Below are 24,714 nucleotides of genomic sequence, written 5' to 3'. Positions count from 1 at the left end.
GACAAAAGGAGTTCAAGAAGAGGGTTGAAAGATGTCATGAGATATTCACTAATCCACATTGATGTCTAATACATGTAGACTGCACGGCTGTCATATGTCATTCTCTGTCATGCTGGAGGTGAAAAGAAAATAAAGAGTACCATGGGGTACCAGGCATATGTTTCAGTAAGACACTCCCTTAGTAATGCAGCAGATAAATCGTTTCTTCCAGGCATACCAGTTCAACATTAACACTCAGATGTGCTCAATCATTTGTATTTGTTATTTAAAACCACAACGTAAATATATAGCTCATAAAGAGAAAGTGTGTATGAATTCAAAAAATTAAGCAAGAGATTCATTAAAACTGAAATCACTCAATGAGTATTTAATACAATTACCATTTACCAAAATTAAGGTGCTTCACACACTTCCTGAGCTTTAATTAAGCAGCCTTTATTAAACTATTGATTCACTCAAAATAAAACAATGACGGCCACATATAAATATAAAATGAATATTTCAAAAATCTCCTCTCATATGGACAAGTTTATAACAGAGCTCTTTTAGCAGATTATTTTCTCATAGTAACAGATTAAACCTTTATTTGATTAGTTTTTTCTGTCAGAAAATAAAGGTTTGCAAAAATTTAACAGTCAAGCAATACAATGTTATTGAGGTCTACTGGGTAACTGTTGTGTATGACACACTGGTTTGTAACACTTCACTACTAATCATAGGTCTGTTGATGAATCAACAGAGATTGTGAATAAACAAACCTTTTCTAACACCGAAAAAGAATCACAAGAGGATGAAACAGAAAAAAAGTGGGAAGAAAAATGTAAAGCAAAAAAAACTTACAATCAGGCACTGAAATTAAAACTTTAAAGGAAATACAGCATATTTTGACACTGAATGTCAGTAAATAAGATGATCAAAGTATACTCCGAATTAACTTTTAAAAAAATGCTGGTGTATCCTATTCAGTCTCATTTTTTTTTCAAGTTCAGTCACATTCAGAACAAGTATACCTTCCTTATGAATCCTGGTCTTAGTACTACAAGGCATTTGGTGTTTACAAAGTAAGTATCATCATATAATTTATAAATGGAATTAATATTTATTTTTAAAACTGAATTACATCACAACCCATACAGAAAAAGACGGCTGTAATCAAATTACATTGCACTCCTATAATATAATAAGGAATATTTAAAATGCCCTACAAGTAATATAGTTAGGTGCTCTCTTAAAGAATAAAATCACATTGGTTTGCACTAAAAATATAAAGAAAATCATTTTTAAAAAGTACATTGTTTTAATCAAATGTTAATTTACATAATTTGTGAATTTAAAAAATAAGGCTACATTTGCTACACAGTGATCACAGATATGCTGTCTAATTCCTATTAATTTAACAGGAGTTGTAACTTCCATTAAGTTTAATGAGTGTCATACAGCCAGATCCCCATGCACCTTGCTGAAAATTTACCTCTCAGCTTTCAAATAATCAAACATACTGAAATGAACAAAAATAGTCAATTTTGCTGGACTGGGAAATCTAAAGTCCCTACAGTAAGTTAATTCAGCATTATCATAGCAACAGCCATGTAGTTATTCCCAACAAGAAAAAGAACAAGGTTATCACAATGAAAAGAGGCAAATTGAAGCAAGGGCTTAGGAGTTCCAAAAATGTCACATTTCCCCTTGACAGAAAATATGTTCTCTTTTTCCAATCTGGAGACAGTTTTCAATTTTGTTTTTTCCTTCCTTAGTACACTGTCAGAAAATAGTAACAAAGTAATTCCTTTTTGAAGCCTAGAATTATACCCAAGGAGCTTCAACAGAGTCTAAAGAGCCATATGAAAAATTACAGATAGTAACTCCCTGTAAACAACTGGTTACAACTTCTGAATCACAATGCATTAAACTGTATGAAAAAAAACTTTCAAAAAGTCACTTTATACCACACTCACGCACCCCCTAAAGCCTCACTCACTCCATCCACCCACATTCATACAATATTACAGCGCTTCTTAAGTGTAATGCTGAGCAGCACACCAGTGTCACCTGGAAGTTTGTCAGAAATGTGAATGCTTAGGCCCTACCCCTGACCTTCTGTTCTACTAGGTGATTCTGCTGGTCCTATCGTTTGAGGAGCACTGTAATTGTTTATTTCATATCCATGCTGTTTTCTCTCCATTGACTTTTTTCCTCCACAACTATGCTCACTACTGTCTTTTCAGCTCCCACTGAGAGTCACCTGAAGCATCATTACTTCCTGACATACACCCACACAACTCAACTACCCTTCAGGTCAGTGCCTCTGGAATAGCATCCCCAAGGCACTTACCTCCTTACTACGACTGTTTATTGTCCCTTCTCTAGTGACTAAAACCATGACCCTCTTCCAAGGTTTATGCTGTTTATGTGATGGATATAGTATGTGTGCTCACTAGAATAAGTGAGGCGCTTATTCTAGGCATTATTCTAGGCACTTGAACACATCAATGAACCAAAAAGAAAAAATGAAAAGATCCCTGTGAAGCTCACATGCCAACACACTACGCATAGTGTATGTGTGGGTAAATGTAAATTTTACACATTTCATTATATGTGTGTTAGATAAAGAATGATGGAAATAAGATAAATGAATACAGGTCTGAATTATTTTAATACTTCCTATGTTTAACACTGGATAGCAACTCTATTCCTTCGACTAAATTATAGACCACTCTGAGGGAAATCTTTATATGCCAAAAAGTCTTTTTAATTCATATTTAACCCCTAGATCTGCTTTTTCTTGCCACACAAATAGAGAAAAGACTTCACAACCAAACATTCATTTTTAGTAAGACATCATTTACATAAAAGGCATTGTAGATATGCTTAAATAATCTGAAAATAGATTAAAAGCTGTAACAATACTACTTCCACAGCTATGTTCTAAAATTGTCTTTATATAAAATAAATATCTATAGCTCTATCTGGAAAACCTGGCATTTCTACCTGGCATAAGATTTTTCTTTGAAATAAGGATAAGCAAAAATGTAATTTGAGTTAATTGACTAAAAATTTGACTAAAGAAATCCAATTACATACATACCACATAAAAAATTGAACCTGAAATCCATATTACTGACTTTGCTGAAGAACTGCTATTATTTGTAACTTGTCACTTGAGCAAGCCTTCATATGTCTGACTTATACTTTCCAGGGCTCCATTATATACCATAATTTAATTCTCTAGGACACAAAAATTCAATTTACTTTCCTACTTACTGATGCATGATTCCACTGTGGGTTACTATGCTTATAAAAATCAGTCAAAAAAATCAAAACACACCAGTTTCTCAACAAAACTGATTTTTGAAGGCCTTGAGGTTAGTTCTCTAGGAATAAAATCAATTCTAAGAAAAACTTACAAAATATTTTGAAGTCTAGTTTTTTATAATCATTTTTTATTTGGAAATTCTAAACATAATTTTCAAAAATACACAGGGAAAAGAGACTTGAAGAATAAACAAAATGCTCCTATTTTTTTAAAACAAGCATATTTTAATGGGTACGATTTGATTCTTAAATACTAATTGAAAGAGAGGGAGAAATGAGCTAATTTTAACAATTAGACTGTTATACATAAAACTTATTAAAAATGCTTAGTGATTTGCTTTTTTATGCACACAAAACATGAATACTTATGTTCATCTGAACATAGAACACAGAAGTCCTTCTTGCAAATGCGTAAATTTACTTTTCATGTATGGATGTAATATAAATCCAAATCACACATTACACCTTTAAAATCATACATTAAGGTAAAACACAACTGTTAAGAGGAGAAAAGAAGTTATAAAAAGGAAGGCATGATTCACAGCTGAATATAGTACAAAGGCTTGTTTTGATTTTAAACTTGATTAGTTACTATTACTTAAAAATCTAATGTCTGCTCTGTATTGCAAAGCCAGAAAACTGGCAAAACCAGGCTAAAATAAACGGCAATCACGCTTCCCCAGCAAGCACCTTCCTGCCTGCTGCGGACCTCCACTGATCTGCAACATACACTCAGGCTACTCTGCCTGCTTGGCCCCAATAGGTATTTGAGGTTCCCACCCCTGCACATAAGACAAGGAGCTCAACAGCAGAAACTGTGTCTTGTGCATTTTTTAATCCTAAACACCTGGCTCAATTCAGTCACTCAGTACAATGAAGGAGGGAGGAAACCACCCAGGAAAACTTGTCAGAGTTTATCCGTAAGGACTATGGACTGACACAAAGGTAACAATCATTTAAGGACAATGAAAACATTGAATGGCTGAATCATTAAATTTATATTCTCTTTCCTATGCTCTAATATGTGATTTTGATTGGTTTTCTCCATAGGTGTTCATAAAGCATATCTACTTTCTGGCAATATAGATACTATCATGTCACGTCAGGCTTTTCTAAGACAAAACCGAGGGACGCTGGATCTCGATGTCTGACAGTGTGCGTTAGCTGTGTACACTCCCACAGCTTGCAGTGCGTGTTTGTCCCAGGTTCTTCGCACCTGTAGGAAGGAACTGCTTCAAAAGCAACACCCCCTGGCCTGATGTGCCAAAAATGAAATTTCTCTTCACAGTAGATATGAATCCTGACCTGACAGGTCACACTAGAAATAAAACTGCAGTATCTCATGAAAAAGGCTCTGTTTGCTAGCACCCTCCTGAATTAAGCTACTGTGCCAGCAAAGTAGTCTCCATTGAAAAATTTTTCATTATGTGGACTAATGAGCCATTCGTCCACACCTGGAATCTTTCCTAAATGTATAAAATAATTCAAATATAACAGCAGGGATTCAGTTAGTTCCCCCCCCCCAAAAAAAAAACCAGACATGAAATTATAGAATACACTCAAGATTTTTATAATGATCCAAGCCAGAGATTATTATTATTAAACTCAGTTTCTGCACATTGCTTATCATTACAGTATTCTTCATTCAGGCATATTACATTTTAATGTTAGATTTCATGTAGCTTTCAATTCTGATGCAAAGAGCTGTATCTTCTGAAAACAAAATATTAACATATTTGTAATTTTCATGTGACTTAAATATAAGTGAACATTATTTACTTTCTGATTATAGAAATTCTGATTTTAAAATGTTCCTAAATGTGTTATTTGAATTGTACTATTAAGTCAAGTCAACACACTGAAACTAGGGAACTTTAAACGCAATGAGAGAATAATAAAACAATTTTGGAATAAGCAATTCAAATAAAATTCTTTTGGCAAAATTAAAATATTACCATGTTGAAGCTTATTATAAAGACATTGGAATAATAAGCTTGCTTCTATCTATTGGGTAACAAGATGCCTGTTTCTCCCCCTATCATTATATTAATAGATATAAATGTGATCACTTAAAAAAACGTAGGAAGCCAATTTTAAAATTCTAAAACACTTTCTTCAAAAATATTTAATTGGGGCCAAAATTATCCATTATATTTTATATGTGTTTATCAGAGATTCTGTACTCTTTACAGATTTTACAAGATTAATGTATTTTCACGCTGAGTACAACTACCACTATCAACTAGCATCTGAGCTCCACATTAATTTATTAACTACTCTGTAAAAAGTATCTTGAAGGATGTTATTTTCACTTGGAAAAACATATTTATAGAAGTAATGGATACCAGGAAACCCATATGGTTATTGACAAATAATGGTAATGAAATGCTATACTTTCATTAAGCTTCAAAAGTGTATGTAATTCTTTAAAAATCAGATCTGTCATCAAAAAGATATATGTAACATTAAAATGGAAGCACAATAAAAATGTTTTCTGGGGGATATATAAAATTTTATTTAGCAGTTTTAGAACTATGACCATACACAAGCAGGCAAATATAAACGTGAAGTGAAAGAGTTACCACAATACATGTGGCAATTTTACTAAAATAAATTTAGTCAATAAATGTGAAATATTAAACCAAAACAAAACTTTCATTTATTTCTCTAAGGATCATTTACAATTATATTTATAAATTTATATAAAATATAAATTCAGACTTCTAACACTTTCTATAATACATAGCTGTGTAATGAAAATAATTCAACATTCAGAAAATCATTTTAACACCTATTTGTAAAATAATAAAATGATACTCTCTAGTCATGTCTATATAAGTAAGATTGCATAGTTTCAGTCTCCTGGATGTAAAAAATAAAATTTAAACTTCATCTTACCTTCTGTGTTCGGTAAGAAGCTGATTATAATGATAAACCACAGACTTCGCATTCTGCAACCAGAAGACACCATTATTGATTCCTTTAAATATTTTCTTTGTATTCCTTAATGAATCTAGTTATAAATGCCCAGCTTCATCGAACCCAGCAGTCTGCATCATTGATCTTCATATCTGAAAAACAAACAAATCCATCATTTATTCTATGGTCCTGGTACATTACAAAATATGCAAAAATAGTATTAACAATAGCTCTCTTTCATTTCCTCCTTCTTTCCCTCACCTATGTGTATATATTTTCAAAGTCTGTATTTTGATTCTATATCCAATATGGAAGCTGTGCCTATATGCTGAATAGCAGAGCCTCACACCTTAAAAATGATCAAAACCTTGAAAATATGTATCGACAACCAGAACATAGAAATTCACATAATAGTTAAATCCCTAATGATGAATTTTCCTTTGAAAAGCTTAGAATGTCATTCTAGAATAAGTCATCTTTTGTTCTATGCCAAATACCAGCCTTTTAATTAAATTACAGTCCACCATTAAATAAGACAAGTTTTAACTGTGAGAGTCCACATAGTATCCATAAAACCAGTACTGCTTTTGATTCATCAGTGGGAATTCGCAGATGCAAAGGGCCAACTGTATGCATTGTTCTCCACCATTTTACATAGGAGACTTCAGCATCTGTGATTCTGGTATTCACACGTAATGGGGTGAGGGGGTGATCTGGAACTAATCCCCAGAGATACCAAGAGAGAACTTTAAGTTTTGGGGGGAGTCAACAGTTACACACAAATTTTTCAACCACACAGGTTTGACAATCCAACTTCCGTAATGTTCAAGGGCCCTCTATACTAGCTTTAATCCATAACAACTCTACAAAATTTTATAAATGCATATACTTTTTTTTGTTTGTTTCTAGTAATGGTAACAGCAACATTATGTGCAATATTATCATGTTACCTTGCAAAATAGATAATGAAACTTTATTTGTCTACACAAGGGTGCACAATTTTAAATATGGTTGTATTTTATATAATAATGGCATTTCAAAACCATCGCATATCTAATTGTTATTTCTCTGATTACTACTATTCATAGAGGGAGCAATTTAATAAAGTCTCAACTATTTCATTGTGAAGATTTTCCTATATTATTTTTTTCTTACAGCAAGTTATAAGTTAGTAAGATCATCTTTGAGTAGGCTGATCCACCCACTGGACCCAAATAAACACCCCAGAAAATGATTATTTTATCTCCAAGGTTGCTTCTCTATTAAAAAAAAACTAGGAAAGGTGGCAAAAATATAAAATCCCAAGCCAAGTATAATTTCACCAGCCCATAAGGATCCAACAAACACACCGAAAAGAATGTAAGAAATTAATCTGAAGCTATTATCTAGTGTTTAAACGTAAAGATTCATAAAATCACAGATTAAACTAGCAAGATATTTCTGTACTAAGAGCTTTATTTTATCATGCCTATAGTTTGAGATGAAACTACTTCCCCATATATGCCTCTGCAACCATTAATTAGCCTTTTTTTTAAGCTTTCTCTGAAATCTCTAAAGATGACTAGGTATCATGATGAGGAAATTCAGAATTCATATTATACAGTTCTGAGAACACCTCAGATGCTTCTCTATCCAAAGAAATAAAACAAAAACAAAAGAAAGGGCATGTTTCTTTTTCTGAATGCCACAAGTATAAGAAGAAGAATGATACATGAAAAATTAATATGATGGAGACACAATGCACACAACCATGCAGAACTGGCCAGCTCTGTCTTTCCGCTTTCTCTCTGAGCTCCCAAAGACTATGCAAAAGACAAAACCAAATGTAAACCTGCAGTTTACAATCGCTGTGGCAGAGTCCCTGCCTTAAAACTGCAAGCTCTTTAATGGAAAGCATAATGGAATAAGACAATTTCATGGCCTGTCACATCGAAAAGTCTCATCAATGAACAATTTCTTATACTCTATAGACTGTTCAATGACCTGATGAAGCAAGCAGAATAATTTTAATGTGTGAATGAGGTACATTCATTACGACCAGTAAAATTAAGTGAGCCTTTGGAATGCTCCTGATTCAAGCCAAGAGTTCTGACTGTCCAAGTTTTGGTTGTAGTGAGTATTTTCATTTCAGTGAACTAATGCATATAGGCTGCTTGCCCGCATGCTCTTGAACACATTTCTGCTTTCGTAAAGCAATCCAAGATCAGTCTGTCTTCAGTCATCCGCTCTTTCAAAGAGTCCTTGTTTGTGGGAAGAAAGGGAAGGAAGAAATCAGGGACTGATGACTGCCTTGTAGGAAACAGCTGCCAAGATAGGAAAACCTCTGTTGGTAAGGGAAAAGGAGGAGGAAACCGCACAACCAAGACCTTTTTTCGTGGCCTTTGGCCAGGGCAGAGTATTATATGAACACATTTTAACTACATTAAAATTTCAATGTACTCTTAATGTTTAAATGTGAAACACAATTTTAAAAAGTATGCTCTAGTCATTTATGAGACAGCATAAGGTTGTTTCTAACAAACAGAAACAAATTCTGGAATGTAATAAAATGATGGTTTCTTTTATGCAAAGAAAGCTGAAGTCTGTCCATCACACTATGCAGTGACTAAGTAAGGAGTCTCAAATTTATTTTCTTAATTCTACAACCTAATCAAATAAAATTATTTGAAAAGCTCAAGTTTTAAATGCAAGTTTGAAAACTAAGTCAAAAGATTTTATTGCTGTGATTCAAATTAAAAACAACTTTCCATTTTGAAATGTTAATGAAAACTGAAATACTTAGCAAACCACAATCAGCTATGGATAGAATAAATAAACAATGAAATATGGTGAAACCAATTCCAAGAAAACAGTGCTCCTAAATCAAACTCGAGCCAAAGAACATTCATGGGCATAGATGTAGGTAACACTCTTCCTCCAAACTGTAAATACTTGCAAAGCGAAGTTCAGTAGAAGCTTCTCACGATGCAAAACAAAACAAGAAACAAAATCAGAAAAGGGCTATTAATTTTTTTCAACAAACAGAAAAGATTAACCGAGTCCCCATATTAACCACCAGTTTGTCTTTAGATTAGGAAAAAACTTTTCTTCCCCAAGAACTTCAGAGAGGGCCTGGGAGTGTAAAGATACAGTACACAGATGAAACCCCTGCTAATGCTAAGGTACAGTTCACTTCTCTCTCTCTTTTTTAATCCTTACTCAAGATCATGTTTATTGATTGAGAGAGAGAGGAAGGGAGAGAGAGACAGAGAGACATCAACGTGAGAGAGAATCATCAATCAGCTGACTCCTGTGCATGCCTTGACCGGGAACCGGTGACCTAGGTATGCGCCCTGACTGGGAACAGAACCCCGACCTTTTGGTGTATGGGATGACACTCCAACCAACTGAGCCACGTGGCCAGGGCACAGTTCATTTCCTAGTAAAAACAGAAACAGAACATTTCTACTTAAACTAAAAATATGATCTAAAAAAATCAAAGCCACTTCCAATGTACAAACTCCCTATGTTTTATTCTTATCCTTCAAGTAAGAAGACTCAAACAATTTCATCTTAATCTTATTTTTATAAACCACATGCCATTGTCTACCAAACCTATGGATATGTGTGTGTGTGTGTGTGTGTGTGTGTGTGTGTATAATCTAGGTTCTCTCATACTCTGTTATGTGAAAGTCAATTAATGCATCATTACTACAAGTCAATGCATCATTACAACTAAACCTTCCAAAGGAGAACAATGCCTTCCAGGAAAATGCCTCAGCACTGTTCATATCCTAACAGTCCTCAATGTTTTCTACAAAACTTACAGTGCACAGTTATCTGTAGTCTTTCAGACAGTAACCTGCTTATGTAAAGTTAGACAAAAGTAGGTTTACAGTTGTGAGTATACAAAAAAGTGCATTCTTGTATTGTTTATCAATTATTGTACTTATTTTCCATATGAACAACTGTAAACCTACTTTTGCCCCATCCTGTATTTATTAGCTGCAGGAAACATCCATGCCTTAAATTATGGGCAAAATTAGGAAAACACCACTAATAGTCATGTATTTATGTAACATTACCCAGAAATCACATTTAACGTTTTATGTAATAATGACTAGCAAAAATTTTAAAAAGTTAAAACTATTTGTTGATAAGCATCACTGAAAGTAGAGCATAACATGCTTCAAACTAGTAAGAGAAAAAGATAATTTAGAATCGTCTCAACTGGTTAACTAAGGTTGACACTCTATTAAGAGCAAATCCACCATAAAGATTCACATATAAAGCTTTACCTTTGATTTCTACTCATGGACACTGAACTGCTGTGAACAAAACACCTATAAGCATGAGGAGAACAGGGAAAGGAAAGAGCCATCCAAACGCGGACCTATGAAAGTCACCCCTCCTTGTTAATTATGCACTAACGCTGTGTAAAATAAAATGTTAATGCTTTGAGTAAGCCTAAAATCCTATGCACTAAATGTACGTCAACACTAAATGAAAGTTAAAGGTAGTTGTAAATCAGTCTTTCTGGTCTTACATGTAACATGGAGTTATAATCATTACGGAGCATACTTTGCTAGCAAAAGAAAGCTGCTTTTCTGTCTTTTACCAAAACAAAAGCAACAGAAGAGGACACCAGTCCCACTCTGCCCCCACGCAATAGAAAATGAAAAATAAGTTAATTGCATTTCAATTTAGCTAAGCCTCATTTGGAGTGCTCATTTTTTCAGAAATATCTCACATACAGCCCTTACGGGTCAGAATTTTCTCTTCTCGCTAAGACACAGGAAAACATCAACACCCTTGGGAGTTTACTTTCAGTAAATTGTCTAAGTAAAACCCTTGCTATCCCTAATCACAATGCCTTTTTTAGCTCCAGGCATTCAAAGTTCTTAGCCTCTGAGTTTACTTTCTTTTCCTCACAAAGATAGGGTTGGGCCTGGGAATGCTGATAGAAATTTTAAAACCACATGACCAAACACAAGTCGCCACCCTCTTTCTCTGTTTCATTCCTGCAGACACCGGTATCAAATCTAGAGTAGTTTGTTTAAACTAGTTATGCCAAAGTCTCCCTTAACATTCATCCCTGACCTTAACTGAAATTTCTTCATTGCAAATGAAGAAATTCTCCTATGAGAGGGCTTAGTGGAGGGGCAGAAAAGAGAAGAGTTCAGGAATGCTCCTAGTAAAGCACATCTGCTCTCCACGGTAATATCTATCTAGGAGTCAGGCTGAGCATGCAGAAGACGCTTGTAGCTGTGGACACCAGAGGCACAGCCCAGGGCAGTCTGCCATCCTCTTCATTAAAATCCTTCTAGTTCAAATAATCAAAACAAATGGCTGTCATTCTCAAAGCAATGTAGGGAACACTTTATGACCAAATGTAAACTTGCAAATGAAGTTGCAAAGGAAAAAAATTAAACCTACATGCCCAATTCAAAATATTAGCTAATATAATATGAAAATTTGATGGCTTCTCACTCTTTTCTACCAAAAGGAATCATAATTTGTTTAAAATATTTTGCATTTATTAAAATTATAACATACCTACAACATAGAAGTTCGTTTTTTCTATTTTTAAATAGCAGTCCTCTCCAACTTTAAGGCATGTTGTCCCTTAACTCATCTATAGTCCAGGTTTCCCGAATAATTTTTTGACTTGAATACAAATTATGGGTGCTACAGCCAGAAATATTTCCTGAGTGTCTATTATGTGTGAAATACTGTATTAGAACATATCATTAATCCTTGAGGCCAATGTTACAGAGGTCAGAAATATGAGGTTCAGAAAGGGTAAGTAACACCACTAGCAGGTGGCTGAACTTGAATTACAATCAAGGCTAATTATAGCAGCCCCCCTTTATCCATGGAGGGATATGTTCCAAGACCCCTCAGTGGATGCCTGAAACTTGGATGAATTTCTTTTTCTTTTGGATAGTACTGAACTCTATACATACCATTTTTTCCTTAAACATAAAGTTTCATTTACAAATTATAAAAGCATGTGAATGTGATCTCTCTCTCTCTCGCAAAATGTCTCACTGTGATATACACACCCTTCCTGTGATTGCCTGAATGAAAGAAATGTGTTATTTTACCTAACCACTGATTTCACGTAATGACTGAACTAATCATTGGTCAGGCAAATAGAAAAAAAAATCCAATGTTGTTCATAAGATGCAATCTTATGTTTGGCTCACTGCACTGGACCCTTTGTTCACAAAGCCTTGTCAGCAGGCATTCCCTGAATTGATATTCAGATTCCCTCTTGATCTATATATAACAACTAAATTAAATAATAATGGCCCAGGATCTGTTTGTATACATTAGATCATCAATATGAGCATCAGAAGTTTCTTAGAAATAATGAGCCCTGGCTGGCATAGCTCAGTGGATTGAGCGCGGGCTGGGAACCAAAGTGTCCCAGGTTCGATTCCCAGCCAGGGTACATTCCTGGGTTGCAGGTCATAACCCCCAGCAACCGCACATTGATGTGTTTCTCTCTCTCTCTCTCTCTCTCTCTCTCTCCCCTTCCCTCCCTCCCTTCCCTCTCTAAAAAAATAAATAAAATCTTAAAAAAAAGAAATAATGAGGTAACCTCAGTAAAATATGTCAAATGCTCTTAAAAATATGAAAAATTTTTAAATATACAATAAGAAGTTGAAGAAAATTTTAAGTATATAGCACACTGCTTTTTGCAATCAATAAATGATACATACAACTCATCTGCAACCTATGTCAATATATAAATAATGTCATTTAATGAACTTGCAATTCTACCCCTGGTTAGGTAGCACAGTAGGTCAGAGCATCATCCTGACAACCCAAGGTTGTGGGTTTGATCCCTGGTCAGGAAACGTGTAAGAATCAACCAGTGTTGGCATCAGTAAATAGAACAACAAATTCATGTTTCTTTCTCTCTTCCCCTTTCCTCTTTTTCTCTAAAAAGCAATAAAATAAAAATTAAAAATAAATAAACTTGCAATTCTAACTCCTAAAATACAGTAGATAATAGTTAACACTACTTGTGTAATTGCATATGTCAGTTTAAGTCAATGAGTAAGTAGTGATTTACAATCTAGATATTTTTTGATACTGAGTTCTGACAAGTGTTGCTTATTTAGTTTTACCTTACATATTAATTGGTCCTGTATTACATTCTAGAGGATTATAAAACCAATTAAAGATATGGTTGCCACCTTCAAAAAGTTAATACTCTAAAAATTAAATAACCAAAGAAATTACTAAGACCCAAAATATTAATTAATAACTGCTCAACTCCCAAAAACCTAATGGTCATAAATGTATTTAGTACCAAAATAATAAGAGAAGACAAATAAAAGCAGTTTCTGGACTTGTGCTTCCCTTGAAATGTGTTCCTAAAGCAACCAATATCACCCTGATGAAAAGGGCCAGAGACTGAGGTCAAGGAGCACACTAGAATACTGGCTTAATCGTGCAAGGGCTGGACACCTCACAAACATCTATGTCTCAACTTCAGCAACTCTGTATGAGGGTAGAAATGTATAGTAAATCTACTATTCCATTATTCTCCCAATTATTCTAAATTTTAGGTTTATGGTCCTGATTCCACTGTAAGTAATCCTGAGGAACATTTTCAGGCATTACTGAAATATATCTCACTATAAGCTTATCTCTTTTACCAAAACATCCTAGCAATTATTCTAGTAATTCCATTTTTAAAATTACATCTAAAGAAGTTGCTAATTCCAAAAACGTTTTTCGAAACCCACTTACAATGTTATTACATTGGTAGCCATAACAGAATAAACTGAGACTTACGCAGCTCATATATTTCACACTCTGCCTTGTGGAAAACTACACATGATCAAAAGCAAGATGACATCCAGGTCTTCTTCCAAAAAGAGCCAATTCCTGTGCTTTAGCCAGGGTTACTCTCCATCAAGGCCTATGTTCCATACCATATACATGTACCTGGTTACTCTCCATCAAGCCCTATGTTCCACACCATATACATATCCCTACATCTATAAGCAAAACAGCATTTTACTGAGTTGTAGAGGAGAGAAATGTATCAATTATTTCTGAAAATTAACTGAACATTAGAAATAAAGTTGTAGTCTTAGTCAATGAACAGAACAGACTACTTCCACTGTTACTCTGACATTCTGTGTGAGTGGTGTGGCTGATTTCCCTGAAGAGCATGAGGAGGCTCTGATGGGAAGAGAAATATTCATGGACACAACTATAAGAAATAATAATAAACTGAGTTATTCTGAATGGTTGTTAAAAACAAAAAATTAAAAACAGAACTTCAGTTCATTAAAAATTTAAAATGTATCACATTTTATGTGTTACTGCCTCTTAACTACTCGATCCTGGAATAGAAGAGGCATGTGGATTTTAGAAAATGGGTTTTTGAGTTTAAAATGCAATTTTATAACCTCTATTAAAATTTCAAATAACATTAATGTAGTAACAAAACAGTGGTGTTTAATTTTTTAAAAAGGTTATTAAAAACCTGAGAAAAACTGACTAAAAATTTGAATCACTTGCCAAGACTCTTTTACTTTGTAAAAGACTAACATATTTTTTGCAATATTTCAACAATATTTTAAAATTTTCCCGTTCAGAAAACTGAGGAAGATACATCCCCTGTTGCAATTCTACGTATAAATAAAAGCAAAAAAAAAAAAAACTATTCTTAGCAACTACCAACAGCAACTAGTGACTCTTCAAATCACTTAATTAAAATCTGTAGTATTCCATTACCTTTGGAAAGATTAAAAACAAGGAAATATGTAGACTGATATTATACAACAAGGATCAGTAAACTTTTTCTATAAAGAACCAGAGAGTAAATATTTTAGCCTTTAAGGACCATGCAGTCTCTGTCACAACTACACAACTCCGCCATTGCAGCACAAAACCGGCATAGACAATGGGCAATGAATGAGCATGGCTGTGTGCCAATAAACCTTACTACACAAACAGCCAGCCGGCCACAGTTTGCCAAAGTCTGCTATAGTTGAACAGGCATAAGATAAAGAGAACTGACTGCAGTTCAGTCAAGTAATGAACTGACCAGTAACTATCAATGTCTGCCAAAATAATCAAGCCAACTTTGGTCTGTTATTTTAAGAAATTAATTTAAATGTTAATGTAAAGGTAAAAAACAAAGCAGCATTATTCTGACCAAACAAATTAGTGTTTCAATACTATGTGTGTAACAGATTCATATGTGGAGCTTCAGTGTTGAGGAGAAACTCCAGAAAAGAAAACAAAGGACATCACCACAGTAACCTATCTTACTACTTTGTTTGGCAGGAGAAAATGTAAAACCAATCAAAACAGTCAGTAATGGGAGACTGAGAAGTAATGAGGTTTGGACAAGACTCCCGGAGGGCCTTCTAGCATTAGTATGATGGTGTCAAATAGCTGTTGGTAAAAGTGACTTCAAACTCCTGAAATTTCTGTCACCACTGCTACTCACCCATATGAAACACTGGATATATCCCAGGTTCCACATTGTATTCAACAGGAAACTGCTGAATTCTAATTTGTTGAATTGCTCTATAAATCTAAAAATTCTACAAGGCCAAAATCACCAACCTTACTCCAAAAAATTATGAGGTCACAATAAATGCACAAATTTCTTTTAGAACAAAAGTATTTCTACAGCTTTCAATTCCATGTAGGTTCTCCCCAATCACAATACCATGTTACTATTACAACAAATATTTTTATTGCCTGCAATCTAATGATTCTTAAAATTGAATAGTCAGGCTGTAACATACCATGTAACATTTCTAAGCTACAATTAATAGTTACCACATTAAAATACATGAAGGCTTAACTTTTCTATCAATTTTACATATAAGACAAAAGAGTGGAGGAGGTTACAAATTTTTAATAAGAGCATTATATTATGGTAGTAATAATCTAGGTGTTTTACTGAAAGTAGAGTGGATTACAGTAAATGAAATTTTAAATGTCCTTTCCATTTTACAGATAACACAAAATGACTTTTTTTCATGTCTCTAGTGATAAGGATAAATTTGCCACACATTTAAATGATGCCTTCACACTCCCACCCCACCTCAGCTCATGAATTAATAATTCAGTGACATTAATACAAGATAAATGATAAAAAGGTTAAGGCACATGGGCCAACCATAAACACATCCTTCTTTCAGTACAGTTAATACTTCTCTGCCAATTATAGCTAAAACTTGTTAACAGTTTTCAATAGTGTTTTTACAATCTAAGAAGCAGCTTACACACACACAATTTCACACAATTCAGGCTTAATAAATCTCCTGCTGGTACCAAACAATCATTCCAGGGGATTAAAGTGCAACATTTGTTAACATTAATAATGTTTTATATAGTCATATGTATTAAAGAAGCCTCTACTCTGTTATTAGTCCCCTAAAAACCCTTCTAGACCAATATACTGATTAGGTATAAATTATACATATATCCTTCAATTGGTGACTCACAATAACAATGAAATACATTAATGTAAAATAGTAAAAGAAAAAAACCACATCCACTATAAAGTAACAGATTTTCTTTGAACCATGCTTACAAAATGTGTACAAGTGCGCATGAAGATATATATACAGTACATAAGTGCAATTAGCTCAGTCTTTAGTAGTTTTTAAAACCAAAAATCCCCTGGAGCATTATTTATTGTAAGTTTGGGTAAAATACAGCTCTGTTAATATAAAAGGTACTTCATTTTAAAGTAGTATAAAATTCTCTCAGTGTTTTATTGACTCTTTCTCTGAAATGTCTTAATATCCCCTCATTCCTTTCATTCCCTCTGCCCTAACCTCTCTCTAAACTTCTGCAAAAATCTCACAGCTGATTTCTCACCCTCCATTCAGTTTGCCAACCTCCATTAGACTAATCTTCCTAATTTCACTCTAAACCATAAAAATGTGTAAAATTGGAACCAATCCTAGAGATCACTTTATATATAAGACAAAGAAAACACTTGAGGTTTTGAGTTGAAAAAGGCAGGTCTCTAAACTGCTGATTTTAAAACTTTCCCATAAGTGCATATATCATTATCTCACCATAATTATCACAACAAATGTAATTCCACTATTTTAACAATAGGGAAAGTACAGTGGGGGCTGGGAGGGCTGGGGGAGGTGGTGGTAAATGGAAAAAGTTTTAAAAATGTGTCAAAAAGTAAAACTGGGAAAAAACCCAAACAGATCTAACTTCAAAAATATTTAATCCAACCCTCTGATTCTGTCAAACTTATTTGCTCAGTAATTCCGAATACATCTTTTAAAATAACTTTTAAGCCAGATTGTTTTTAGCCATATGGAAAGCATTTCCTTCCTTTCCACCATCAAAAGACTTGATGGGTTTGAAAACCACCCCATGCCATAAAGCCAACCTGACCACCTCCAGGGAGTGGGCGGGGGAAACCCTCTCCCTCTGCAAATTCCTATGGTCATTACCTGTGTCATCTGTACGGTAGTTGTTATTGGGTTATATTATGGCTCCTGATCAACTAAGCTTTTAAACTATTTTAATATCTTTTTTCAATTATTTTATAGTTGTTCAATTATGTCCAAGTTTTCAATATTTTTCTTCTTCAACGTACATCTTTTCAATCCATACCAAAAAATTTCCAGGATACTACTTTGTTCAAAGTATAAGGCTGGCATTACAATATGCAGGAGATAAGGAAATAAGCCATGGGTACAAATAACTTTACAAATTAATGTGATTAATAGAGTACATGCTCCATTTGGTCTGTGACTTTGGTTCTTCACTTCAATCTTGATTCTGGTAAGTAGTGTAACATCCTGGTGATTAATACAGTAAATATACAATTAAGTCAACCAAATTTCTGGAAAATTATTATAACTTTTAATGGACTTACTGTTTATTTCACAACTAAACTTGAGAATGACCATCTTTATTTCCTGTTCTTCCCCTTTAAATATTGAGGTAATTTAATTTGGGGTCCATAAGAGGCTTACCTTCACCTTTGTATTTTTCTTGGCATACTTATGCTATTCTTCTGCCTGGAATCCCACCTGCCACTTGTTCCTTGGCCAACTACAATTCCTTTTCCAAAACTCAGTTTAGGTCCATCACTTGACTGTCTATCTTTCTCCCTCCTTTCCCTAAATCTCCACCACACACACTGCCATTGTTCTAAAGTACAGTGTGCCTACCACTACCAAAAACTGTTGCAAGTATTACTTTCAAATTATCGCTATATAACTGAAAATGGAACCCATGGCTTTTGTATCTATTAACTTCACACCAGGCACCTTTGCTGGCAAAAAGCACATAAGAAATGTTTTTGACAAAAAAAAGGAAGATAGTGATATAGGGAGAAGAGAGGGAGAAAGGGTGAATGAGTAATAAACTGAACTATGAGAGGTAATAAACATGAATGGTGGAAAGGACAAGGAAAGTGAATGGATTTCAGAAACTAAATTCCTAACTTTTAAAAACTGAAACAATTTTTTAAACTGGAAACAAACTTGAGATCTTCTAAAATAGAATTTTCAAGGTTTTCCCCTCCTATTTGGGACTACTTTTTAATTAAATGTTTCATTAAATATTGAGGATTCCCCATAAATACAAAATAGAAATGGCTGTTTTTCAGAAAGTTTAATTTACCAGTTTGGCATAAAATAGCTTATTATTTTTATCACTTTGGAAGTCAAATAAACTATCGACAAGGAGAGTTTAAAAACCACTGAGACTCCTCCAGTTAGTGGGGAAACTGGACCTGCAACTCAGGTCCAAGCAAATTCCTGTGGAATAATCTCTTGATGGAGGCTGGCTTCAAAATACTTGAAAATGTAATAGTGCCTACAAAAACAATTTATGATTTAAAATACTGAAAATAATTTAAAACTTTTAAAATTATTAAAGATTACACTTTCAGGGATCATTTCTATAGTTCGTTAAAATTATTACAAGATATGGAATTACATAAAATTATAAACCTGACAGTTTGCTTTTAAATAAAAACAGAACTGGAAAAATAAATTTGACATTTATTTTCAAAGTACACTGAAAATGCAAGGTAATTTTTTTATTTTTATTGAATTTATTGGGGTGATACTGGTTAATAAAATTATATAGATTTCAAGTATATGATTCTAAAGTACATTATCTGTATACTGTATTATGTGTTCATCATTTACTGCAAAATATTTGGCCAAGGTAGGCTTCCACATCTACACATCTTCCTAGTAATATTCTGAATTTGTGAAAATGCTGTAATTCAATGGTGTAATTCCTCATAAAAGTGAAACATTTTAAATAGAGGGCAACATACGGGCACAACACACTTTTGTCAGCATTCAGGACAAAGAATAAAAAAGTTAAAATCCACACTAATTTTCTCCTCCAAAATGATGGGACTGGCATTAGCACTCCAATGTCAATCTTGGACTTAGGTCTCAACTCTATTCGAAAAAGCAGGAAATTTCACACTGGGGACTAAGCTTCGGCTATCTGATATTCCCGTAATACATGCAGCACTCATAGTTTTGTACTTTGTGGGGTTAATTTTGGGGTTTTTTTTTGTATTGTAATTTACCATGGCTACCCCTAAAACCTAACTGCACTGTTCTTAAGGCTAGCATTTGCAATTTATCAACTTTAATACATGAGTTCAACAATGTTGATAATAAAACTAAGCAGCTTGCTTATAGAAAGATATCTGATATTAAATATGAAATCTAACAGGTTTTAATAATTAGACTCTGTAAATGGTACTATATATACATGCCTGTCCTAATTTAGGAAGACAGGCTTCTCACATAACACTTGTCAGACTAAATACAAAGAAACTGTTCTGGCATTTCACTAAATTAAAATCTTGAATGTACAGATTTGGATTTTATTAATACTTTAAATCAAACCATAGTTACAATTCAGTTTCACACAATGCAATTTATAGTAGTCTTCTGCTGTGAATGCAAGAACATAATGAGATTTTAATCACATTTTAGTATGTCACTAAAAGATATTTCGGAAGGCAATACCCTCGCCTCCCCAAGAAAACTATTACTTCATAATTAAAAGGTAAAGATAAAGCACCTGTGATATCTAAGTACCACTGAAGAATGGCTCCTTGCATACCAGAACATGTCCGATGCTAAAATTCAGGCCACTTTTGCTAACAGTTTACATGAGATACCAAATGTTATTGTTACACCACGTATTTGTTGAAATCGTTTGTCAAAAATCTTCTTCACATATTTTATCTTATGACTATTAAAATGTCTTTTTAAACATTTTATTACATTTTTATGGTTTCCTTAACCAACCAACTAAAATAAAACTCACACTACAGTATCAATAACCACATTTAATTAACCTCCCTTTATTTTGTATTGATTACCTTATGCTGATCTATGCCTTCAGTATGACTGGCGCACCAGGAGAAAAGAAATCAGCCTTCATACGAGGACATGTGCTGAGAGTATCCTCTCCTGACTGCCTTTTAAAGCTGATAATACGTGGGAAGATATAATACTTGAAATGATTTGGGGGCAGGGACACTGGGCTGTATTTGTAGGTCAGGGAGAAGAACTACAAAAAAAATCCTACTTGAGTGCTTTCCACGTGGTATTCAATCAGGCATCAGATTTTAAAAATAGTCACATAGTAAAAGTGGAAGGAGAAAGTACAGATATTCTCAGGTGCTTGGGTAATCATCAATGCTTCCTGTTTTCAACATCTGAGCATCTATTCTGACAAAGGCCAGTCAGGCCAGTCACTGGTTTATCATCTAAAGACAGCAACAATAATAGAAACCCCTGTAATAAAAAATAATAGAAAACCTTTAGCACAATGAGAACAGGAGGAAAAACCTCCCAAACAAAAATAAGAGAAAAAAAAATGAAACAATCTAGAGTAAAAAATGGAAGCCAAATGACATGGCCTGCTTAAAGTATGGAAACCAATGTGAAGCAAATTTAATCCACATCAATAATGATAATAAGCATTTACTGAGAGCTCTCCATGTATGCAGCTCCATTAAGCAATATAACTGCATCAGACAAATTTTCTCTATTATATGGAAGCAAGAATACTTTTGCATTAGCACAGAAAATACCAGTACTAACTCTTTTATTTATTACCTTTACCATTCCTACATCTATGAGAAGAATCTGGAATTGGTTAGATTGTAGCAAAAGTTATTGTGATCTTCATTATCAACAATAATAACTGTTTATTCAAAAACAGATTGAGAGCCTAGTCTGAGTTAATCAACGATGATAGGTGCTGATAGATGCTTTAGCTGGTTTTCACCCTTGTCACCCTAATTAACTAGATACAAAGGATCAGCTATAAAGGCTAAAAGTTATTGCTGAGTCTGAAGAACTGAAAAGTTATTGAGGAAATGATTTCATTATTCTTATAATAAACAATATGTAGCTGGAAAATCTCCTACATACCAAGAGAATAAATATAAGTTCATAATAACAAGAGAAAAAGCCACTATAAATTGCATGGCATAGAAACTTTAAGCCTTCCTAAAGGAGGCAGGCTGGTATCTAAGGAAACTTAAGAATGTCTAATTCATTGGTTAAAAAGCTCTTAAGAACATTACTAAAATGACCCCGAACACAGGAAGTATCTCAACAGATTTAATCCTGACAAAGGTGTTTCTTTCACAAAATAAATACTTCCTTCTAACCAGATTATAATAACTGGCTTTTATAGTCTTAATTATCTTACAGGAACTTCAGATAAAATACAAATAACCAAAAACCCAAATCTTGTAACCTTACCAATAAAATTTTTCACTCTAATTGACACTTGATTTAGTGTGATATTAAAGACATATGGAATATTTTAGAAGCATCTATAAAAGAAGCAAAAGTATATTTTTTCACAAATATCACATAAAAATATACATATCAACTTGAAGCGATTTGGGGTCCAGCTGATCTTTTCGTGTAACGCATGCACCCTGAAAGTATTGTCAGAAATGTGGGCTAATTCCCTCTCTCTTGCTTTCAAGCAGGGTAATAGCAGGAATGAGTGACTTGCATGGAACCTAGGCTATGATTCCTAGTTCTTCTCTACCCCATAGCCCACTGATTACTAAATTCTATCCATCATTATAAAACTTTTCCCAGCTGTGTACGGCCATAGCCTCTCACCTGGATGGACTATCATCCAAGCCTTCTATGTTTCTATTTCTTCCAGAATTTCCCTCCTCTAATTCAGTGGTTACACCACTTTTGAAGAGTTTGGAATCATATGTAAACATTTACTCAATCAAAAGTATTAACATCTTTTATACCTACATGATAAAATATATGGGAGAGGGACATAAAACAGGAAATTTATTTAAAAATTGTGTATTTATTCTCACATGTTTAAACTCGGTCACCTTCAAAGACTCTTCATTTGATGCAATACACCTATGAAGACATTTTCCACTACTCAAAAGTTTTTGAACTCTTCAATTTTGATAGCTTTTAGTGCTTCTGCTGTTTTGGGTTTTTGTTTTTGTTTTCCTCACATGGGCAAAAAGTTTCCCTTTGAGGACTTGTTTTAATTCAGGGAAACGAAAGTCACTCAGGATAAGATTGGGTGAACAGGGAGGCTGTGACGCGAGGATCGTGCTGTTTTTTTTCATCTAAACCTACTGAACACTCAGCACCATGTGGGCAGGTATGCTCCTAATTCACCCATCATGAAATGAGCAAACCTGTTATAAAAATTCACTGCAAACCCAATGCAGCCTCTCACAACAATGCCAGCTAATACCCTGATACAGATGGGTTCCTGGAACACTCAGCTAGCAGGATAATTCCGGTTTTGGGGGGTGCCCCCTGGTAATTTTAGTAGATTAGGCTCTCTAATAACATGCCCCCAAACTGATATCTGCGTTTCATCCCTTCCACTTCTGTGCAATTCATACATTCTATACATTCTCCTTAAGGCACCGCTTTCTGCTTTTGTCTTCCAGTATCTTCACCTCTGTCCTGTCCTCCTCCTCAAAAAGGCTTCATCTGACAAAGTTCTCCTCTGCCTTCAGGTCTACTTAAGTAGGGTATCCTCTTTTTCTATACTACCCGTTGAAATCACTCAACAACCCTGTGTTTCCACAGCCTTTCCTCTACACTTCATGTCATGCTATGTCAGTGTAGTAGCCCTTACATTAAAATTATTTGTGTAAATATCTGTCTCTCTCATGAGATTATAAATTCCTAGAGAGCACAGTCCCTATATACAGTACATTTTCTCTAAGCAGGGCCTTAAAAATGTCTGTTTATCTAAAAAGACTAGAATTTAAAGCCCAGAAGTTAATGGATAACTAGATAAAATGTGCTAATAGACAAAACTGTTCCTGTAAAGGCTAAAACACAATCAGTATTTTAAAAATACAGACTTTAAAACCAATGCAAGCAAACGCATACTTCTGGCAATTTTGGCAAACTCGGTGCTAGAAGTTGTCACTTTTTAAAAACCACATGTGCTGCCACAGTAACTTCTGTGGCATTGTAGGAAACCAAAAATAACATGTTGAAAGTAAACCTCAAAGCATATAAATTCCATGAATTAGTAAAGTAAATCCAAGCCCTCACCTGTCATTATACATATGCAACATTGTTGGGAAGGTTGCTCTGAACTGCAGAAATGTGTTTTTTAACAGAACATACCCACATATGAAATAACAGATTTTTCAAAAGATAATTTGGGTATGACTTTTATTTTAATTGGACTCTCAAAAGAATTCTTCTACATAGTAAAAATTCTCTAGTACTGTGCTTCTCAATACAATTTAATTTACCCAAACTGGGCATGAGAGGCAAGATAGTGTCAAAAATTGAGTCACTCTGGCTTGGTATAACTTCTGTCCTTGAGAAAACTATAAATTGTTCAGCACAGAAGAGTGACAAGGCTGCCAAAAATTAAGATTTACTTCATTCCCATATACCTGCATGGTCTTAATCGCACCCTATAAATGTCCCCATGAATAAAAAGTGGACTGAAGGAGTTTTAGTTGGATTAACACAAACTTGAATGTTAAATCCAAAGGTGGAAACATCTGCCTTTCAGCTAAAAAAACCCACTGCACCACTAGTTATTTGCACAATATTGTGAAAGATAAAGATAAATTTATGATTATTATATTTAGAACTAAGAACAATTTTCAATTTTCCAAATCTGTAATATGTATATGTTAACCCAAAAACTGCTTTTCCAGACTTATTGTTCAATTTGTTATCTGCTATGCTTGTTATAGAATCAATAAAACTCAAAGTTCATATAAAGAAGCTTACTACTAAAGATAGGGTGGAGCTTCTAATTTCCACTGACTTGCTAAAATATTTCTCAATGTATCCATAAGCGCAACAACTACCACCAAAAAATGGACTGAAGTCCTACCTTTAAAGCAGTTTCCATACCACCATGATAGGTAATTTCAAAATATATCAACCTGGATATTAAACACTTAAATTATATCAGTTCCTGACTGCATGTTAAAATGAT

The 24,714-nt window shown here is 34.1% G+C and overlaps 1 protein-coding gene across 1 annotated transcript in view; it reads right to left on the bottom strand.

Moving 5' to 3' along the window:
• ADGRL2 (adhesion G protein-coupled receptor L2) overlaps positions 1-24,714 on the bottom strand; it is a 181,168-nt gene that overhangs the window by 142,040 nt on the left and 14,414 nt on the right. Inside the window, 1 exon segment of the mRNA XM_036026340.1 lies at positions 6,211-6,383. Coding sequence (XP_035882233.1) covers positions 6,211-6,283 — 73 coding nt within the window. The 5' untranslated portion in view covers positions 6,284-6,383.

Source organism: Phyllostomus discolor, chromosome 5, assembly GCF_004126475.2.
Source record: "Phyllostomus discolor isolate MPI-MPIP mPhyDis1 chromosome 5, mPhyDis1.pri.v3, whole genome shotgun sequence".
NCBI classification, from domain to species: Eukaryota; Metazoa; Chordata; class Mammalia; order Chiroptera; family Phyllostomidae; genus Phyllostomus; species Phyllostomus discolor.
This window is presented reverse-complemented; position numbering and strand designations above follow the sequence as displayed.